Source organism: Dendrobates tinctorius, unplaced genomic scaffold (genome assembly GCF_039654945.1).
Source record: "Dendrobates tinctorius isolate UK_male_01 unplaced genomic scaffold, ASM3965494v1 ptg000574l, whole genome shotgun sequence".
Lineage (NCBI taxonomy): Eukaryota > Metazoa > Chordata > Amphibia > Anura > Dendrobatidae > Dendrobates > Dendrobates tinctorius.
Window position 1 is genome coordinate 755,342 of NW_027362232.1, and position 21,253 is coordinate 776,594.

A 21,253-nucleotide genomic window follows, 5' to 3' on the forward strand; every position below is an offset into this window, starting at 1 on the left:
CCAGTCAGCACATGGCAATGCCAAAGGTTGCACCAGGGATGGACACCACCTTTAACTCCCATCTCCTGTTAACCACATGTCGGTGTTCTCCCGGTAATGATGGCAGCCCCCTCACACGTCTTATCATAGAAACAATTCACTTTGCACTTTCGATTTGAAGCTTGGGCACCTTTCCCTATTAAAAGATGGCGGCGGCGGCACGTTTCTTAGGTCACGTGATAGGGATTCCAGCTTGTGATTGGTGCGATTGTCTGCGAGGAATGATGACGCAAAATTCCCAGCGCAGCAGGATCCTTTGAGGCACCGGGAAGTTGCTGCATCTTTGTCTAGTCATGTCTCGGGGGTCCAGCGCGGGGTTTGACCGGCACATCACAATTTTCTCCCCGGAAGGGAGACTCTATCAAGTCGGTGAGTAACCGCTAGCAGTTCTTTTCCTTCTGCTGTGACCGCTCTGCAGCTGCTGTGTCACGCTGGGCCTGTGGACCGTGGCTGGCCGTGTCTCACTGGTCATTCATTATACCTATGGCTTCACAAGTACAACACCCCACAGCAATGTCACCCAGCTTTCCCAGACCCTGACAGGAATGCCTATTTCCTAATAAATTGTCCATAGGAAAGCTGGGGTGCAGCAGCCATGGGGTCATCACATCGCCCATAGGGGAGTCATTGCCCAGAGGAGGCCAGCAGCCATGGGGGTCATCACACCACCCAGTGGGGGGGGGGGTCTTTGACCAGAGAGGGCCAGCAGAAATTAGGCTCATCACTCAGCGGAGATCAGCAGCCAGAGGCGTCATCACCCAGCTCTCCCAGAGCCGGATGTGGAAGGACTGGATCTCTGTCCTCTATACTGGGGGCTGATCTGTCTTCATTCCCCTGTGTTAGGTACCAATAAGGATCCTTTAACCAGTTCAGGCCTGGGCCATTTCCCCCCTACTCCTGACCAGGCACTTTTGTGGTTTTGTGGGGTTTTTTTAGTACATACAATTTTAAAACCTGAAGTTTTTGTCTTGTTCTGATCTTGAAATAATTTTTGCACTTATTTTTGTTTTTTCATACTTTTATTAATAATAATCTGGCGATTCTTGACGAGAATATAAGGGAAGTCTGGTTTTCCTTTTTTTATGTCCACAAAGCACCAGTAAAATCCTTTTTTATTTTTGTTCCCCTTTCTGTTAGGCCTCATTCACACATCAGCATTTGTGTGTTAAAATAAGGAGTGTCTGGAAAGCACAGCACAGGTGTCAATCTTTCCATTGTAGTTTTTCTCTGTAAGTTCCACTCCTGTGTACAGAGTTGTTTTATACATCAATAGAGAAGTCAGAGATGGTAGTAAAACCCCTTTGCCTTCTGTATGTAGAATTCTGCTGTCTCTGCCAGCCAGTTCCCCCGCAGGAGCTTGATCTCTTGTAGCTGTGCTTCTATACAACGACATTTTAGAACTTCACTACAGAGTAGAATGCGGACCACCCTGACATTTATAGTCTACTAGATGGTGGCTCGATTCTAACGCATTGGGTATTCTAGAATATGGCCAGTGGGAGACCGACGTTCAAAAGATGGTCCAGGACGATCCACCACGATCGGCGATCTCACAGCGGGGGCCTGGTCTCTGCTGGTGGTCACACTGAGGCCAAGTACCCACGTTGCAGAAATGCTGCAGAAATTTCCACAGCATTTGCGCAACTCCCGCCTCGGGAAAAACGCATGCAAATTCGCATGAATTTTCCCGCAGAAAACATGCGTTTTTCATGCAATTTTCACGTGCGGAATTCAAGCGCATTCCAAGCGATTTGAAGCATCGCTTGGAATGTGATTGACAGGTTGGTCACACTTGTTAAGGATAGTGTTTGACAATTTTGATCAACTTTTTACTATTGATGCTGCCTATCAATAGTAAAAGATAGAATGTAGAAAAAAAAAAAAAGGTTATTCTCACCTTCTGATGGCCCCCAATCTCCTCTCCACGCTCCCGGCATCTTCCGGTCCCAGTAATGCTTAGCGCGAAGGACAGGAGATGACGTCACTATCGTCAGCGGTCTTTCGCGCAAAGCATTACTGGGATCGGAAGATGCTAGGCGGGTGGTGAGAGGAGGGAAAGAGTCTGGGGGCCGTCGGAAGGTGAGTACTAATTTTTTTATTTTAATTCTATTTTTTACAGGTTTATGGTACCTAGGGCCTGGTTGTGAGTCTCCTCTCCTCCGGGCCCTGGGTACCGGCTAGCGCCGGTCATCTCTCGGCTGCGTCGCCGCTGACCGCCGTGCGGCAGGAGATGACCCGCGGCAACCGTCGGGAGATCAGCGGCTAGCGTCGCAGATCTCCCGACAGTAGGGGTAGCGTGCGTCGTTCGAATTCCGTAACAATCCACGGCCGGACTGCACCTGTCGCTGATTAGTTGCGGCTGGACGGCTGCGACCAATCAGCGACGCGGGATTTCCGTTACAGACAGACAGCATTTGACGATTATATAGTAGATGAGCTGTCCAGAAGTAGTTAAAGGGGTTATCCTATTTGAATTATTTATAACCGGAAAAATGTTATAAAAACACAAATGTTTCCATACTTCCCGGATGAGTGTCCTGTTGCTGCTGCTCTGAAAATCTCTGCTGGGGCCATCATAAGTGATGACCTCTCTTGCTTCAGTTACCTGAACGCTGAGGCTGACTACGAATTCTATTTTGCACTCTGATGATGGAGACACATCAATCTGCATAGGAGCTGTAAACACTAAACTGTAGGAAAGTTGTACATGGCACCTAGATGTTTCTGCCTCTCTGGTAGCTTTACACACCGTAGGTCCCCCTGCTGTTGGGGTTACCTAGACCCAGTGTCGCCCTGTCAGCAGCTGTCACTTGTAACATAGTTTTGAAGGCTGACGGAAGACCTTATGTCCATCTAGTTCAGCCTATTTTTAGTGCAGCTGTTCTGAATTGTTGATCCTGGGGAAGGCAAAAAACCCACAGAGTAGAAGCCAATTTTCTCCATAGGGATAAAAATTCCTTCCCCTAAGCTGGGTCAACCATCTACCTATAATATTCTGTTATTCGTAACCTTTTATACTGTTGCTCACAAGAAAAGCATCCATTCCTTTCTTAAATTCATTCAGTGAGTTGGCCATCACCACTTCCTCAGGAAGAGAATTCCAGAGCCTCACTGCTCTTACCGTGAAGAACCCTCTTCTATGCTGGTGCAGAAATTGTCTTTCCTCCAAACGAAGAGGAAAGGTTTTTTTTCCCCCTGTAACCTAAGGCTGCTATGGCAGCTCTAGTTTAAAGGGGTTTTCCAATTTAAGAAAAGCCCTGTTCCACAACTGCAATTTAGTTAACAAAAAAAAACTAACGGAAAGTGTCTGTTGTGTACTGACGTGCCTATTGTTCAGTCTTTCCTTAAGACTTAAGAAAAACCCTGGCAGTTTTTACACTGAAGCGTCTTTTCTCATGTGCCTTTCAATGCTTTTCGCAGTGGTTTTGCCTCTGGCATTTTTTTAATGTATGTATTACTAGTGAACAGCTTCCAAGCACAAGGTGCCAGAAGGATCGCTTTGGAAGCCTGAAGCGGTTAAAAGAAGCTCAAAAACACTAACCGTAAACTAGTCTTTTTTATATTACATTATGTTCATTTTTAGGGACATATTTTAGTGCTTTTTAATGTGATTCCAGATGTGTGCTCATATCCAAACTGTACATTACTCACCTTCCGCGGGTCCAGCACTGAGTCTCCGCTGCTGCTTCCGGTGTCTGTTATTGTCTTCCGCTTTGACCTCACATCAGCAGTGCTGCAGCCAATCGGTGAGCTCAATAGAGCTGCCAATCTCAGTGATTGGCTGCAACACTGTTGATGTGAGGCTAGTCCTGCAGACACCAGGAGCAGTGGTGGACACTCAGTGCTGGACCATGGGAGGGTGAGAAATGAAAAGCATTTTTTTTGTTTGTTTATTTGTAAGTGACATACTGCAGCAAGCGGACAGGTTTTGCAAAACTGGAAAACCCCTTGCAAGGGGAAATATGTAGTGTCCATGTATCTGCAGATGCAAGTCATAAATATATTAAAGGGACCGGTCACCCCTTTGAGCAATTTGAGGTATTAATATGGGCATACAGATTGTAGACAACTGAAACTAGTCATACCTGTATGCCTCATATCAGATACCTTGTGTAAAAATTTTCTTTTCTTGCTTTAATTAGATCTTTCAGGCTATGGGGCATAGGCTGCCTGGAAGATGACGCTGCATCTTCCCTTCATTTCTCCTCCCCTCTCTTCACTTTGTGCCTGTTACATCAGGTGCTCAGCCATAAAGCCTGCGCATTCTGCCTTCCATAACTCTTTTGCTCAATAGCTTCTGATAAGTGCTTATCAGAATAGCTGCCTGAGTTACCTGGAGCGCTCCCGGTGATCAGTTGTTCGGCACTGCAGCTGTAAGTGTTGCTGCTCTTTGACAGTCACAACACATGTAATGGAGAGCACAACAAACAGGCTATCCATGCATGTGGTGTTACCGATGCAGCTGTGTGGGAGGCGCTATAGCTATTTGGATAAGCTATTATCTGAAGCTTTTCAATCATCCCTAGCACTGACTTCAATTTTGTTCTGTGTAGTCACCGGAGATATACAACTCTGGCAAAAGTTAAGAGACCACTGCCCAGTTTTATAAAAATCAGCTTCTCTCCATGTCTGACAGCCATTCCATTCCAGTGTCAGTTGAATTCCAACCAAAGTACACCTCATTCTACTTAATGTGCTTCTGATTAGGTGATCACCTGAACCAAATCTTATTTAACGAAGGAAACTATAAAAAACCCTGCTGTGGTGTTCACAATTCTCTTGCAATAGGACAAAACTGGATGGCAAAACAAGTACTAGTAATATCCCAAAAGTAATAGGAATGAAAAAATAGCTTTTAACCATGCCAAAGGAGTTGAAAAGAAAAATCTTGAGTGAGGAAGGGAAGGGCTCAATTCTGGCTTTACTAGCAGAGAGATACAGTGAGCATCATGTTGCCTCCATCCTTAAAATTTCTAAGACTGCAATCCATTACAACAAGGTCAAGCAGCAGACATTGGGGACAACAAAGCTACAGACCTGCAGAGTGCAAAAACGACTCTCCACTGACCGGATGATCGTCATCTTATTCAGTTGTCACTCAGCAACCGCAGGATGACATCAAGGGATCTACAAAAGGAACAGCAAATGGCAGCTGGGGTGAAGTGCACGGCAAGAAAAGTTCGTAATAGGCTTCTAGAGGCAGGGCTCAAGTCATGTAAAGGTAGAAAAAAGCCTTTCATCAATGAGAAGCAACGGAGAGCCAGGCTGAAGTTTGCCAAAGACCATAAGGATTGGACCATAGAAGACTGGAGTAAGGTAATCTTCTCTTAGGAGTCACATTTTCAGCTTTTGCCCAACACCTGGTCGTCTAATGGTTAAACGGAGACCTGGAAAGGCGTACAAGCCACAGTGTCTTGCACCCACTGTGAAATTTGGTGGAGGATCGGTGATGATCTGGGGATGCTTCAGCAGGGCTGGAATTGGGCAGGTTAATCTTTGCGAAGGACGTATGAATCAAGTCGCATACAAGGTTATCCTAGAAAAACAGTTGATTCCTTCTGCTGAGGCAATGTTCCCCAACTCTGAGGACTGTTTTTTCCAGCAGGACAATGCGACATGCCACACAACTAGGTCAGTCAATGTGTGGATGAAGGACCACTACATCAAATCCCTGTCATGGCAAGCCTAATATCCTGACATGAACCCCATTGAAAACCTCTGGAATATAATTAAGATAGTCACAAGCCATCAAACAAAGAAGAACAGCTGTTTGTACCAGGAGTGGCATAAGGTCACCCAAAAGAAGTGTGAAAGACTGTCAAGACGTATGAAAGCTGTGATTTAAAAATTATGGTTATTCCACAAAATATTGATTTCTGAACTCTTCCTGAGTTAAAACGTTAGTATTGTTGTTTCTAAATGATTATGAACTTGTTTTCTTAGCATTATTCGAGGTCTGCAAGCATTGCATTTTTTTGTTCTTTTGACCACTTTTAGACTACGTGCACACGTTGCGGATTGTAAGCGTTTTTGCCGCGAAAACGCATACAAAACGCAACCCATTGAATTCAGTGACATTCCGCACATGCTGTGCTAATGCTGAGTATTTTTCCGCGGCGGAATCGCATCGCGGAAAAATACACAGCATTGTCATTCTTTGTGCGGAATCGTTGGGATTCCGCACACACAGTAATGCTTGATCCGCTTACTTTCCGCATGTGGCTGTGCCCACCATGCGCAAAGTAAGCAGAACATGTGCGGATGGTACCCAGGGTCTGGAGGAGAGGAGACTGTCCTCCAGGCCCTGAGTACCATATCCCTGTTAAAAAGAATTAAAATAAAAAATCGTGATATTCTCACCTTCCGGCGGCCCCTGGAGTCCTTCCCGCCTCTCACCACGCTGCTAGCATCTTCCGGTCCCAGCGATGCCTTGCGACAATGACCTGTAATGACGTAGCGGTCTCGCGTGATGCTACGTTATCTGTTGTCATTGTTGCAAGGCATCGTTGGGAATGGGAGTTGCCAGGAGCATCGCGAGGATCGGGAAGGCTGCGGGGGCCGCCGGAAGGTGAGAATATCACAATTTTTATTTTTTATTTTTATCATTATATCTTTTTACTATTGATGCCGCATAGGCAGCATCAAGAGTAAGGCTGAGTTCACACGTGGCGTTTTTTTCGCGTTTCCGCGGCGGTTTTAATCGCACGATTTTGCTGCGAAAATGGGAAAAATAAGCATCCCATGCATTCCTCTGGGATTCCGCAATGCTGTGCTAATGCTGCGGTTTTTACCGCGGCGGAATCGCTTCGCGGTAAAAAACGCAGCATGCTCATTAATTTGCGGAATCGCGGCGATCCCGCACCCATAGGAATGCATTGTTCCGCTTACTTCCCGCATGTGGCTGTGCACACCATGCGGAAAGTAAGCAGAACAATTGCGGATGGTACCCACGGTCCGGAGGAGAGGAGACTGTCCTCCGGGCTTTGGGTACCATATCCCTGTAAAAAAAGAATTTAAAAATAAAAAATATTGTTATTCTCACCCTCCGACGTCCCGTGCAGTCTTCCCGCTTCTCTTCACGCTCTCGTTCCCAGTAATCCTTTGCGAAAATGCCCGCGATGGCGTCCGTTCTCGCGGGATCGCGAAGTCTCGCGGTCATTCGCGCGACGTCATCGCGAATTACCGCGAGACGTCGCGATCCCGTGAGAACGGACGTCATCTCGGGCATTTTCGCAAAGGATTACTGGGAACGGATGCGCGGGACGTCGGAAGGTAAGAATAACACCATTTTTTTATTTTTTTTTTGCATTTTATCTTTTACTACTGATGCTGCATAGGCGGCCTCAATAGTAAAAAGTTGGTCACACTCGTCAAACACTGTGTTTGACGAGTGTGACCAACCTGTCAATCAGTTCTCCAAGCGATGCTACAGATCGCTTGGAGAACGCTAGCATTTTGTAAGCTAATTACGCTTGCAAAATGCTAGTTTTTCCGCGGGAAAATCGCGGGAATTTAAAATGCGATTTTCCCGCGGACTGGAATTCCGGAATTCTCGCGGTAATTTCCGCGAGAGTTCCGGTACGTGTGAACTTAGCATAAAAAGTTGGTCACACTAGTCAAACATAGTCAATCAAGCGATGCTACAGATAGTTTGGAAAATGCTAGCATTCTAGAAGCTAATTACGCTTGCAAACATGCATATTTCCCGTGACAGGGAGTTGCGGAATTGCCACGGAAACTTCTGCGGCAATTCCGCATGTGTGCACATGCCCTTAATTTTCTGAAAATAAATACAAAATTTAGTGCTTGGAAATTTGAAGACATGTTGTCAGTAGTTTATAGAATAAAAGAGCAGTTTACATTTTACTCAAAATTATACCTATAAAGAGAAAGATCAGACACTGAAAATTTTGTAGTGGTCGCTCAACTTTTGCCAGAGCTGTGTGTATGTGTGTGTGTGTGTATATATAATATACACACACTAGGTGAAGAGCCCGGCGTTGCCCGGGCATAGCACCTAACTGTGGGTCCCGCTGTCTTCCTTAACAGCCCCGCTCTCCACCCGCCGTCCCGTTCTATCCCTCCGTTGCCGCGCTCTACATCCGTGTCCCTCAACATCCCCGCTCTCTTCGTCCTAGCCCTGCTCTCCCCGTCCACAGCCCCGTACTCTTCCTTCACAGCCCTGCTCTCCCACTCTCTCCATCCACATCCCCGGTCTCTTCGTTCACAGCCCTGCTCTCCCGCTCTCTCCATCCACATCCCCGGTCTCTTCGTTCACAGCCCTGCTCTCCCGCTCTCTCCATCCACATCCCCGGTCTCTTCGTTCACAGCCCTGCTCTCCCGCTCTCTCCATCCACAGCCCCGGTCTCTTCGTTCACAGCCCTGCTCTCCCGCTCTCTCCATCCACAGCCCCGGTCTCTCGTTCACAGCCCTACTCTCCCGCTCTCTCCATCCACAGCCCCGGTCTCTTCGTTCACAGCCCTACTCTCCCGCTCTCTCCATCCACAGCCCCGGTCTCTTCGTTCACAGCCCTACTCTCCCGCTCTCTCCATCCACAGCCCCGGTCTCTTCGTTCACAGCCCTACTCTCCCGCTCTCTCCATCCACAGCCCCGGTCTCTTCGTTCACAGCCCTGCTCTCCCGCTCTCTCCATCCACAGCCCCGGTCTCTTCGTTCACAGCCCTGCTCTCCCGCTCTCTCCCTCTACAGTAGTGATGTGTCGTTCGCGAACGATCTGACACAAAGAGCCATCTCCCTGCTGTGAACGATCGGAGCCGGCACCTCAATGAGAGCCACTAAAATCCCTGAATGGCTTTCACTGGGTGTAAAATCCCAGTGTTCGGCAGACGTAACTCCACCCACCAGAACAAAACGCCACCCACTCAGCAATTTAATTGGCTCTATGAAAGTGGGCGGGGTTTCGGACGCCTGAACATATAAACAATAGGGATCCATTTAGAGCCGGCTCTTTTTGGTGAGCGGAGCCGTGAGAGCTGAATCACCAAAAAGAGCCGGACTGCCCATCACTACTCTACAGCCCCGCTGTCTTCCTTACTCCACATCCCCGCTCTCCATGCACCACACGCGATGACGACGGGACCAGGAGAGAGAGGTGTGCAGATTGTTAGTTCGGCTGGAGTGGGCGGGGTTGGACTGAGCTGCAGCGCATGAGATTGGGCGGCTTGCGGGGGCGTGGCCTAGCACGGGCGGCCAGAGTGGGCAGAGCTAGAGCTGAGCTGCAGCACGTATGATTGGACGGCCTGTGGGGGCGTGGCCTAGCGCTGTAGTAATACGCAGTAGAAGCCGAGGACTAAATTTAGGCCAGGAAGCTGCAGGGGAGAGGGGGGATAGCGCAATTGGCGACGGGGAGCGCCGACTGAGCCGGGCCAGGGTTGGGAGGGAGCCGGCACTATTCGGCCCCTATCCTGAAGACTGTCTTCCTCCACAGCCCCGCCCTCCATGCGCTGTCCTGCTGTATCCGTCCTCAGCCCCACTCTCCATCCGCGTCCCACTCTGCTGCTTTGTGATTGGTTGGTGTCCCACTCTGCTGCTTCGTGATTGGTTGGTGATACACACACACACATTCAGATTATTATATACAGTGCCTTGCAAAAGTATTCGGCCCCCTGGAACTTTTCAACCTTTTCCCACATATCATGCTTCAAACATAAAGATACCAAATGTAAATTTTTTGGGAAGAATCAACAACAAGTGGAACGCAGTTATGAAGTTGAATGAGATTTATTGGTTATTTTAAATTTTTGTGGAAAGTCAAAAACTGAAAAGTGGGGCGTGCAATATTATTCGGCCCCTTTTCTTTCAATGCATCAAACTCACTCCAGAAGTTCATTGTGGATCTCTGAATGATCCATTGTTGTCCTAAATGACTAATGATCAGGGCAGTGGAGTCGGCGTCGTGGAGTATAAAATGGACCGACTCCGACTCCTAAAATATATGATAAATTGGGTACAGTAGTTCAATGCAGAATGTGCTGAATATTTTTTCATAGTAATTTGGGAAAGTTATGAAAATGGCAGTTCTATTCCTGAGCTAAGGCTACATTCTCACACAGTTTTTTTGCTGCGTTTTTTGATGATACGTTTTTCAGCTGAAAAAGCAGATCAGCTTTTTAAAAAACCGCATCACCTGAAAGGTTTTTGAGCTCATAGATAATGTTTTCAATAGCAAAAGCAGATTAGAAAAACGCCACACAAACTGACATGCTCATTCAGCCCAAAAACGGATCCTCACAAAACGATGTGTCTGAATGTCATATCTTGAAACCCATTGACTTTGCTGGGATGCACAAAGTCACTGCATTTTACTGCAAAAAAATGTATCTGCAAAAACGCTGTGTGTGAATCATGGCCGTTGCCAGCGACGGGCAGGGGGGCAGCTGCCCCCCCTAGAAGCAGGCGCACGCACCTATCAAAACTCACTTGTATGCTGCAGTGCTCCTGTCCTGTACCGGCTCCAGACTGCAGGGGGCAATCTCCCCTCCTCTGTCCTGTCTTCTGCCGTCTTCACCAGAGAAAGGAGGGGGAGGGTGCCTGCCCTGTACAGGATCCGATTCCTGGGCCCGGAGCTTGAGAAAGTTGTGCACACGCTGCAGCTGGCAATAAGACATAGTCTGCAAGAGGAACATGCTGGAAATCTGATTGGAAAAGTGAGGAAATTGGTTATTGCCGCCAGAACCCCTAAAATTGATTCCATCTTGAAGAGACGTGCTGGGAAAGGGGCAATTGTCGATCAAGCCACTCGGTGGGGCAGCACTTATTTAATGATTGAGCGATTGCTTGAACTAAAACCGTTTCTTATAGATATGGCGAACCCTCAGGTAACCCTAAATGAAGGTCAATGGACACAGGTGGCTAAATTGAAGGAATTGCTTAATCACCCATTTACTGTGACTAAAAAATTACAAGTTGAGGATTTAACTCCTGGCATTTTCATAAGGGAGTGGAAGAACTAGCTATTTTACCTGTCCCAAAGAGGAGGTTTAATCGCAGATGGCATTTCTGCTTCAATGAAATGGAGAGAGACACAGCTATTGGAAAATAAAATTTTTCTGGCAGCTGTTTATGTGGACCCAAGTCATCGTTTACTGCTTGATGATCAACAGCTTACTAAAGAAAAAGAAGCTCTCACTGAGGTAGCTTTCATAGAAGTAGAAAAATTCACCCGTTCATCAAAACTAACTGTGCATGAGGCAATTCCTTTATACCCGGAAATTGTTAGAGATGTTGCCCATGTGGTTACGGCTTTGCCTCCAACCCAAGTTAGTGTAGAGAGGTTGTTCTCTGGCCTTAAAATTATTAGGTCAGATTTGAGGTCACCTATGAAGGAGGATCTGATGGAGGCAATTTTATTTCTTAGAACAAATTCATAGACTGCACAAATGTTATTTAGTATGTTTTTGTTGAAAACTGGTTGCCACTTACATAGTTTATTACATAGTGTTATATACATTTTTCACTTAAATATAAGCAATATATGTGGGAGTCGGAGTTGGAGTCGGTGTAAGGGAAATTGATGAGTCGGAGTCGCAGGTTTGGCTTACCGACTCCACAGCCCTGCTAATGATGATAAATATAATCCACCTGTGTGTAATCAAGTCTCCGTATAAATGTACCTGCTCTGTGATAGTCTCAGGGTTCTGTTTGAAGCACAGAGAGCATCATGAAGACCAAGGAACACAAAAGGCAGGTCCGTGATACTGTTGTGGAGAAGTTTAAAGCCGGATTTGGATACAAAATGATTTCCAAAACTTTAAACATCCCAAGGAGCACTGTGCAAGCGATCATATTGACCCCAAACACACCTCCAGGCTGTGTAAGGGCTACTTGACCAAGAAGGAGAGTGATGGGGTGCTACACCAGATGACCTGGCCTCCACAGTCACCAGACCTGAACCCAATCGAGATGGTTTGGGGTGAGCTGGACTGCAGAGTGAAGTCAAAAGGGCCAACAAGTGCTAAGCATCTCTGGGAACTCCTTCAAGACTGTTGGAAGATCGGTGACTACCTCTTGAAGCTCATCAAGAGTATGCCAAGAGTGTGCAAAGCAGTAATCAAAGCAAAAGGTGGCTACTTTGAAGAACCTAGAATATAAGACATATTTTCAGTTGTTTCACACTTTTTTGTTAATTGTATAATTCCACATGTGTTAATTCATAGTTTTGATGCCTTCAGAGTGAATCTACAATTTTCATAGTCATGAAAATAAAGAAAACTCTTTGAATCAGAAGGTGTATCCAAACTTTTGGTCTGTACTCTATGTGAAACCCTATGTGCACTGGAGAGAGTTCTTGAAACTCACAGATCCAATTGTTATACTGGTATTTCACTGAGTAATCAGTGAAATACACCATCACTGGTGTGCGAGTTTCTAGTGGACTCTGAACCTGCATAGGGTCTGTACTCTGTGTGTGTGTGTGTGTGTGTGTGTGTATGTGTGTGTGTGTGTGATTATTTATATATATATATATATATCACACACATATATACACTGTGTGTGTGTGTGTGTATATATATATATATATATATATATATATATATATATATATATATATATATATAGTGTGTGTATATACATACAATATATTATCTCTTCCTTCTCACCCCCAATGGGGGTGGTCTTTGTTGGCCTTGGAGTTTGAGGATCTTAGTTGTTCCCAGCATTGCATTTTTCTGGACAGAGAGCTCAGATGTTGCTCCTGGGATCTGTTGTAGCCATTTTCCCAACTTTGGGTTCACTGCTCCAAGTGCTCCTATTACCATTGGATTGGAATCACTGTTGCCTTCACCTTCCACATCCTCTCCAGTTCTCCTTTTGAGGCCCTGGTATTTCTCCAGCTTCTCATATTCCTTCTTTCTGATGTTGTCACTTGCCACTGCCATATCTATTATCATTGCTGTCTTCTGATCCTTGTCTACTATCACAATGTCTGGTTGGTTAGCCAACACCTACTTATCCATCTGGATCTTGACGTCTCACAAGATTTTTGCCCTTTCATTCTCCACCACTTTCTCTGGGGTCTCCCACCTGGACTTAGGGGACTTAGCCCATATGCTGTGCAGATGTTCCTGTATTCAATTCCCATTACTTGGTTGCTGTGTACGGTATACACTGTTCCTGCTTGTTTTTTGCATCCTGCCACTATGTGTTGGACTGTTTCTGAGGTTTATTTGCATAGTTTGCACCTTGGGTCTTGTCTTGTGTGGTAGATTCCTGCTTCTATGGATCTGGTACTTAGTGCTTGCTCTTGTGCCGCTATGATTAGTGCCTCTGGGATGTCTCGGAGTCCAGCTTTCTCCAACCATTGGTAGGATTTCTCCATGTCAGCCATCTCCATTATCTGTCCATGGTACTTCGAAAGCAGCGGCTTGTCTTGCCATGGCAGTTCATGTTCCTGTTCTTCCTTCCAGATCTGTTGTTGCTGCCTTATGCTTTCTCTCAGCATCTTCTCTTTTGGTGCAATTTTTCTGATGTATTCCTGGATACTCCTTGTTTCATCTGTGATGATGGCTTGGATGCTTATCAAGCCTCGACCACCCTCCTTTCTGTTGGTATACAATCTTTGGGTGCTAGGCTTAGGTTGGAGATCTCCCTGCATTGTGAGGAGCTTTCGTGTCTTCACATCTGCAGCTTCCATCTCTTCTTTTGGCCAGCAGGGTATCTTATAACTGGCAGGGCATATGTATTGATGGTGTGGATTTTATTCTTACCATTGAGCGGGCTCTTCAGGATCTGTCTTACCCTTTGATGGTATTTTGGATGTTGCTGCTTTCCTTGCCTCCTCATCATGGTTACCATATCCCTGTGGGATGCCAAGGTACTTGTAGCATGTCTGTACATCTGCTACGTGCCCTGCTGGTAATTCCACTCCATCAGTCTTGACTACCTTGCCTCTCTTTATTACCAACTGGCCACACTTCTCCAGTCCAAAGGACATCCCGATGTCTTCACTGTAGGTGGATCAGTCAATTGATGTCTCATTCGTTTTTCACATACAGCTTGATGTCATCCATGAAGAGGAGGCGGCTGAGGCTTGCATTCTTGAACTTGTATCAATAGCCAGGCTATGTAATTATCGGACACTGGGGGTTCAAGTCTATGCAGAAAAGCAATGAGGACAGTGCATCACCTAGGTATATGCTGCATTTGATGGTCACTTGTGCTAGTTGTCTTGAGTTGACTTCCAATGTTCTCTATAGCCCCATTGAGTTTCTGAGGAAGGTTCTTAATTTCCTGTTGACATTGTATAGAGCCAAGCATTCACAGATCCATGTGTGTGGCATTGAGTCATAGGCTTTCATGTAGTCTTTCATGTAGTCAATCCAGGTTGTGCTGAGATAGAGCTGTCACTCAAGATCCAGACAGACCAATCTACTAGGAGCTGGTGCTTGGAGCCTCTGGTGTTGGTCCCAATCCTTTCTCAGCTGGATTCATGTACTGGTTCATATGGTTCTGTAGCTTGGTGGCTATGATGACAGGAGTTTCCATGTTTTAAGGCAGGTTATTGGGCGGTAGTTGGATGGAATGTTCCATTGTGAGGATCCTTCATGATCCGCACAGTTATTCCTTGTGTTGGCCACGCTGCTTCTAGCAGTTGGTTCATCTGCTTTGCCATGCGCTCATGTACCGCTGGTAATTTCTTTAGCCATTAGGTGTGGATCATGTCTGGGCCAGGTGCTGTCCAGCTCTTCATGTTCTTGACCCGCTGTTGGATGTTTGCCTCTAATTGTGACTGGTTCTTGCTCTAGGTTGTTGCGGTGTTTTATTCTCTGATCTTGCAGCCACATTTCAGTGGTGTTGTGTGTTTTTTCCTTCTCCCATATGTCCCTCCAGTATTGCTCAGTCTCTTCTATTGGTTGAGTTGCTGCCTATGTGCTGTTACTCTGTAGTTGGGAGTACACCTTGGATTGTTCTTTGGAGAACAGGGCATTTATCTTCTTGGCCTCAGCTTCCCTAGTGCATCTCTCTAGTCTTGCAGCAAGTGCTGTGAGCCTTTGTTTAGCAGTCTCTAGGGCTTCAGTTGGGGTCATGCCTTTGTACTTGAAAAATAAGGATGATTGACCTCATGGAGATCAACATCATGCACTGCGGAGACACCATCACGTGTTTCTCAACGCAGTGATTCTAGAGCATTGCCCCATCCCTTATGGGAAATATGTAAAACATGCAAATCAGAAGCCGCGGAGACACCATCACATGTTTCTCAACGCAAGCAATGACTAGCCAGGTCTTTCACTGGGAAGGAACAACCACGGAAAGGGCAGTCTCCAATGAAGGAAACCACCTATGCCAAAACATGGTATCCATCCACAGACAGCTGTTTCGGGGTATTTGCCCCTCATCAGTGTGGAGTAGGAAACTGGCTAGTAGGAGCAATGCCTAGTGGAAGACCTGGCTAGTCATTGCTTGCGTTGAGAAACGTGATGGTGTCTCCGCGGCTTCTGATTTGCATGTTTTACATATTTCCCATAAGGGATGGGGGCAATGCTCTAGAATCACTGCGCTGAGAAACACGTGATGGTGTCTCCGCAGTGCATGATGTTGATCTCCATGAGGTCAATCATCCTTATTTTTCATAGTCTTCCACTAGGCATTGCTCCTACTAGCCAGTTTCCTACTCCACACTGATGAGGGGCAAATACCCCGAAACAGCTGTCTGTGGATGGATACCATGTTTTGGCATAGGTGGTTTCCTTCATTGGAGACTGCCCTTCCCGTGGTTGTTCCTTCCCGGTGAAAGACCTGGCTAGTCATTGCTTGCGTTGAGAAACATGTGATGGTGTCTCCGCGGCTTCTGATTTGCATATGCCTTTGTACTTGTCCAGCTTGGTCTTATTCTTGATCTTTACACACTTCTGTATTTTTGTTACCGTATTTTCTGGCGTATAAGACAACCTTTTAACCCCTGAAAATCTTCTTAAAAGTCGGGGGCCGTCTTATACGCCGGGTGTCGTCTTATGCGCCGAGTGCTTATGGTGGGGGAGTGGTCCCGATGATGAAGGGAGGGTGTAAGTGGCGTTATCCCCCTTTTACCTCATTGGTGGCAGCTGTGCCGTGGCGCCTCCTTCAGCAGTGTGGCGGCTCTGTGCTGGGGGTCGGCGGTGGCTTCTCTTTGCGCAGCGTGGGGGCGCTGTGCTGGAGGGCGGCTGCGGAGGCTCTCTGTCCAGTGTCGGGGCTCCCCTGGCATTTCCCCAAAGCCCGGAGCCCCAGGCAGCTCCATTGCTGCGATGCACTGGCCTCCGGGAAATTGGCCGCCGGAGCCCGCTCACGCTCACATTCAGATCTCATCCCTAACTTGCCAGGAGTTAAATTTTCTGCAATCTGCTGTTCACTGCCCCTATATAGATTAGATTGGTGTTGGCCTTAGATATCTACCTCTCCCAACTCCCCCATATGCAGGATTGCTCGGACAAAGGATCAGCCATTGAAATTGAACAGGACGCACTCATCACTTTCTTGACATCATCTTTCAGGGAGAATTTGTGAGACCCTCCTACACATTAGACTGTGTATATCGGCAGCTTCGGACAACTGTACTGTGTATGGGAGGGTCTCTAGGCCTACACTGAAAGAGGGATTCTCTGATGAGACAACCTCTTAGATAGAATGTTCCCATTTTAACCAATTGGGCCATATCTGTGGTATGTGCTATAAATGTCAGAGAGATTGAGGACCCAGCTCTAGGGTGAGAGGTGTCCACGGTGTCAACACAGACTGAATGGAGAGGTCATGCATGTGCTCAACTCTCTTCATTTAGGTCTATAGGGGCTAGAAGAACACCTAGGATTGGAGAATGAAAAAAGATTAGACTGTGAAACTGAAACATGATGTAGGAGACGCACCCTACATAGATGTGCAGAAAAGCCCAGGCTGGTTGTGTGCCTTCATTATTTTAATTTCCTGGTGTCACTTGTATATTATATTGTAAATCATAATGTACATTTTTTGAGCCACTTTTACTTTATCGGGCAAGACAGCTGATCTCTTACAGATCTACGATGCAGCATATAAAGTTGGGCATCAATAGTAAATGTCTGTTCACATGGCATGCATTTGGTAGCGCTGGGCAGCCCGCCTGAGCTAATAGAAGGGTGTTACTACTAGGCTGGCCTGGATGCTGTGCATGGCCATAGAGTGAACAGCGCCGCATGCAAGTTTTTTATTGTATCACACAAAAGTCCTGAAATTTTAACAACCCCTGTAAATGGGACACATCCCTTACAGTTTATGTTAATGCACAACACAATAATTCACACCATAGGTTCCCAAATCAGGCAACACAAAGGGATGCTAATAAAAAGATTTTTTATTAAGGTATTTTAAAAAAGATATAATAAAAGGAAAAATACTGATTTTACAACACAATCAAGGACCTTATGTCATGGATAACCAACAATGCAAAGAAAAGCTGTAAAAAAAACAGCAATATCACCACATGATGAAATAGTGGAACCTGCTATAGAAAAGCCCCATATATAGTATTTTTCTTTTTATTATATCTTTTTTAAAATACCTTAATAAAAAATCTTTTTATTAGCATCCCTTTGTGTTGCCTGATTTGGGAACCTTTGGTGTGAATTTTTTTATTGTGCATTAACATACCAGGCAACCACCCCTTCATGTATTGGTAGGCTGTGAGCGGTTGTTTCATCGGTATTCTTGCACCTGTGTTACCATCATAATTATATGGGTCCACTGCATCCTGATAGTGCATTTGTCTGGAGGCCTGGACGGGTAAACCTTTTGCTCTTTTTCTGTTTTCTATTATTGGAGGATTTTTAAGTCCTCTTTCTGTGCTATTTCAGCACTAAGAGGATTGCCCAATCGTGGGTGAACCCTGGTGACCCCGGGGTTTATCTGCCTCTGTTCATTATTTATAGGTGAGCGGTTTTTAAAAAGTATCTATAAAACTATGTGTCATTTCTTGTCTTCCTTGTCTTGTTACTTTCCCATTCGCATGTTGAGAAATGACGACGTAAACTTTCCCCATCTTGATAATTGTTTAGTATTCCATCTTTCATTTTCCTCATTCTCTTGCAAGTCATTCTGTAATGATGTTTTTTGCCTCACAATTTCAAAATGTGTTATTTATACATAGTCACATTACAGCAGCTTCCTCTCCCAGGAGGTAAGGGATTTTCCAGGCAAAAATATACGGTACCTAAATAGGTTTGAAATAGTAAGTTACCGCATTTTTCAGACAAGATGCGTCCCATAGTCATAAGACGCACTCTAGGTTTAGACAGCAGAAAATAGAAAAACATTTTTTCCTATTAATTAAATCTTCCCTCCCTGGTGGTGTAAAGTGGAGGGGTCATTATCACTAATTGTAATGTTCTAGAATAGGGAGGTAATAGATCTATTGTTAGTGTCTCTCTGCAGCGTTATACACGCAACACAGCTCTGCTACATGCACATATACACAGTCATAGCTCTGCTGCAGGCGCATATAGACACACGCACGGCTCTGCTGCAGGCGCATAGAGACACGCGCACAGCTCTGCTGAAGGCCCCCAAAAAAGTGATTACCAGTGCTGTTCCTACTGAAAACACAAAGAAAGAGGCAGCACGTATAGGCGTTGCTTTCACACTGACCTTATAAACCCATGGCTTTATTGAGGTGGAATGGTTTCTGCACTTGCATTTTGGTGGCAATGAGTGCTTTTTGTTGGAAGGGGCACTGGTCAAAAAGGGAGCACTATGTCACCTTAAAGGTTGTTATCCAACAGAGAAAATATATTTTGTAGGGGTCAGATTAGTTACAAAAACTTGCTCTCACCAATGCCCCACAGCTACCCGATCACACAGTTAAGGTACTGTCACACTTAGCGATGTACCAGCGATCCCGACCAGCGATATGACGCGGTCAGGATCGCTGGTACATCGCTAAGTGGTCGCTAGTGAGCTGCCACATAGGCAGATCTCACTAGCGACATCGCTGGGGACGGGGATCGCTACTTACCTGTCACACCAGGCGATCCTGCGTCCTCCCGCCCGGCTCCACGCGTCGCTCGTCCTCACAGCAGGAAGCGCCACAGGAAGCTGACGACGAGAAACAGTCCTGAACGTTCTCGCGCGATCAGCGATAACCAGCGGGGGAGCCGGTCGCTGGTAAGTATCAGACACAGAGATATCGCTAGCAATATCGCTATAACGTCACTAGTTATAGCGATATTGCTAGCGATATCTCTTAGTGTGACATGCCCTTATGTCAATTTGAAAGACCTTTGGGAGATTGTTTTGGAAACTAGGGGTTAAGTTTTGCAAAGTGTCTGATAAACAGATTTCCTTGTATGCATAAAGAAGTCTTCACTTTGTCTTTGGCCTGCAATTTTATTTTACAAGTGCAGTAAAGCAAATGCTTTGCGAGTTTTCGAAAATTCCCTGGAAAAGTGCCAGCAATCACTGGTAGTAAAGTATTCTGTCTAGCTCAGGAAATACAGTGTTTTCCCCTAGTTATGGGTGAACTTGGTGTGTTTATTTTCAAATCTTCCTTCTCAAGATCTGTGAGTGACTCCTATGTTGATGGTCACCTTGCTTACATAGGTATTAGGAACAATTGCTGTGATCACTTAATTCTAGGGGGAAATAGTAGAATAGTGCCCGGATTCATCCGGGAAGTGGCAGAATAGTGCGGGATGTAAATGGCAGGATATTGTCCGGAATCGGGAGGGAGGTGGCAGGATAGTGCCCGGATTTGAGATGTAAATGGTAGGATATTGCCCGGATTCGGGATGTAGATGGCAGGATTTTGCCCATATTCAGGAGGGAGGTGGCATGATAGTGCCCGGATTCGGGAGGGAGGTGGCATGATAGTGCCCGGATTCGGGAGGGAGGTGGCATGATAGTGCCCGGATTCGGGAGGGTGGTGGCAGGATAGGGCCCGGATTCGGGAGGGAGGTGGCAGGATAGAGCCCGGATTCGGGAGGGTGGTGGCAGGATAGTGCCCGGATTCGGGAGGGAGGTGGCAGGATAGTGCCCGGATTCGGGAGGGAGGTGGCAGGATAGTGCCCGGATTCGGGAGGGTGGTGGCAGGATAGTGCCCGGATTCGGGAGGGTGGTGGCAGGATAGTGCCCGGATTCGGGAGGGTGGTGGCAGGATAGTGCCCGGATTCGGGAGGGTGGTGGCAGGATAGGGCCCGGATTCGGGAGGGTGGTGGTAGGATAGGGCCCGGATTCGGGAGGGTGGTGGCAGGATAGGGCCCGGATTTGGGAGGGAGGTGGCAGGATAGCGCCCGGATTCGGAAGGGAGGTGGCAGGATAGCTCCCATATTCTGGAGGGAGGTGGCAGGATAGCGCCCATATTCTGGAGGGAGGTGGCAGGATAGCGCCCATATTCTGGAGGGAGGTGGCAGGATAGCGCCCATATTCTGGAGGTAGGTGGCAGGATAGCGCCCGGATTCGGGAGGTAGGTGGCGGGATAGCGCCCGAGTTCGGGAGGGAGGTGACAAGATAGTGCCCGGATTTGGGAGGGAAGTGGCAGGGTAGCGCCCTGTTAATGCCTTATCTGGCAACACAGATTACACACAGACTGAACCATGAGGGACACTTGCTGATTGTGAGCAAGATGTGCAGATTTGCTTACGTGAATGTCTTGGGCTTGGACGGCGCACTCTCCACTGACCACTCCATCAAGGTTTCTGTCGGAATACCTTAAAAACTGTATTCCAACTGAGCAGTTCACTTCCATGAAGCTGATGGAGTCACTGCGGACCCTGTTTGGCCTTCATCGTGCCAGTATTTGTCTTTTTAAGACATGCACAAAAAACATGGTCCAGTTTTGTGCATATCTGAAAAAGACAAAACTGCCAGGACGGAGGTTAGACATGGTTCATAGTGACTCCATCAGGGCTGTGTCTGGGTTCCCATCAGAATATTGTGGTTTTTGTTTTGGATTTTTTTTTTTTTTTTTGAAGATTCCAGCAGAAACCCAAATGTAGTGCTCAGGGTGGAGCACTGTGTGAACCTCTATTCTTCCGACAGGTATGTCCATCCACCCAGCTCTCCTGCTCTCCTGCTGTCTGTCTATGAAGGACACACAGTGCGTCACCCAGCTTTGCACATAGACTTGCCTCTGCACCTAGCATTCACATGGTATGTCCATCCACCCAGCTCTCCTGCTCTCCTGCTGTCTGTCTATGAAGGACACACAGTGCGTCACCCAGCTTTGCACATAGACTTGCCTCTGCACCTAGCAT

General features: G+C 46.6%; 1 protein-coding gene across 1 annotated transcript in view; it reads left to right on the plus strand.

Annotated features, from left to right (window-relative positions):
- Positions 1–245: 245 nt before the first annotated feature.
- Positions 246–21,253, plus strand: part of PSMA6 (proteasome 20S subunit alpha 6) — a 32,205-nt gene continuing 11,197 nt past the window's right edge. The window contains exon 1 of the mRNA XM_073565193.1: positions 246–408. Within this exon, the coding sequence (XP_073421294.1) occupies positions 333–408 (76 nt within the window). The 5' untranslated portion in view covers positions 246–332. The remainder of the gene's footprint in view (positions 409–21,253) is intronic.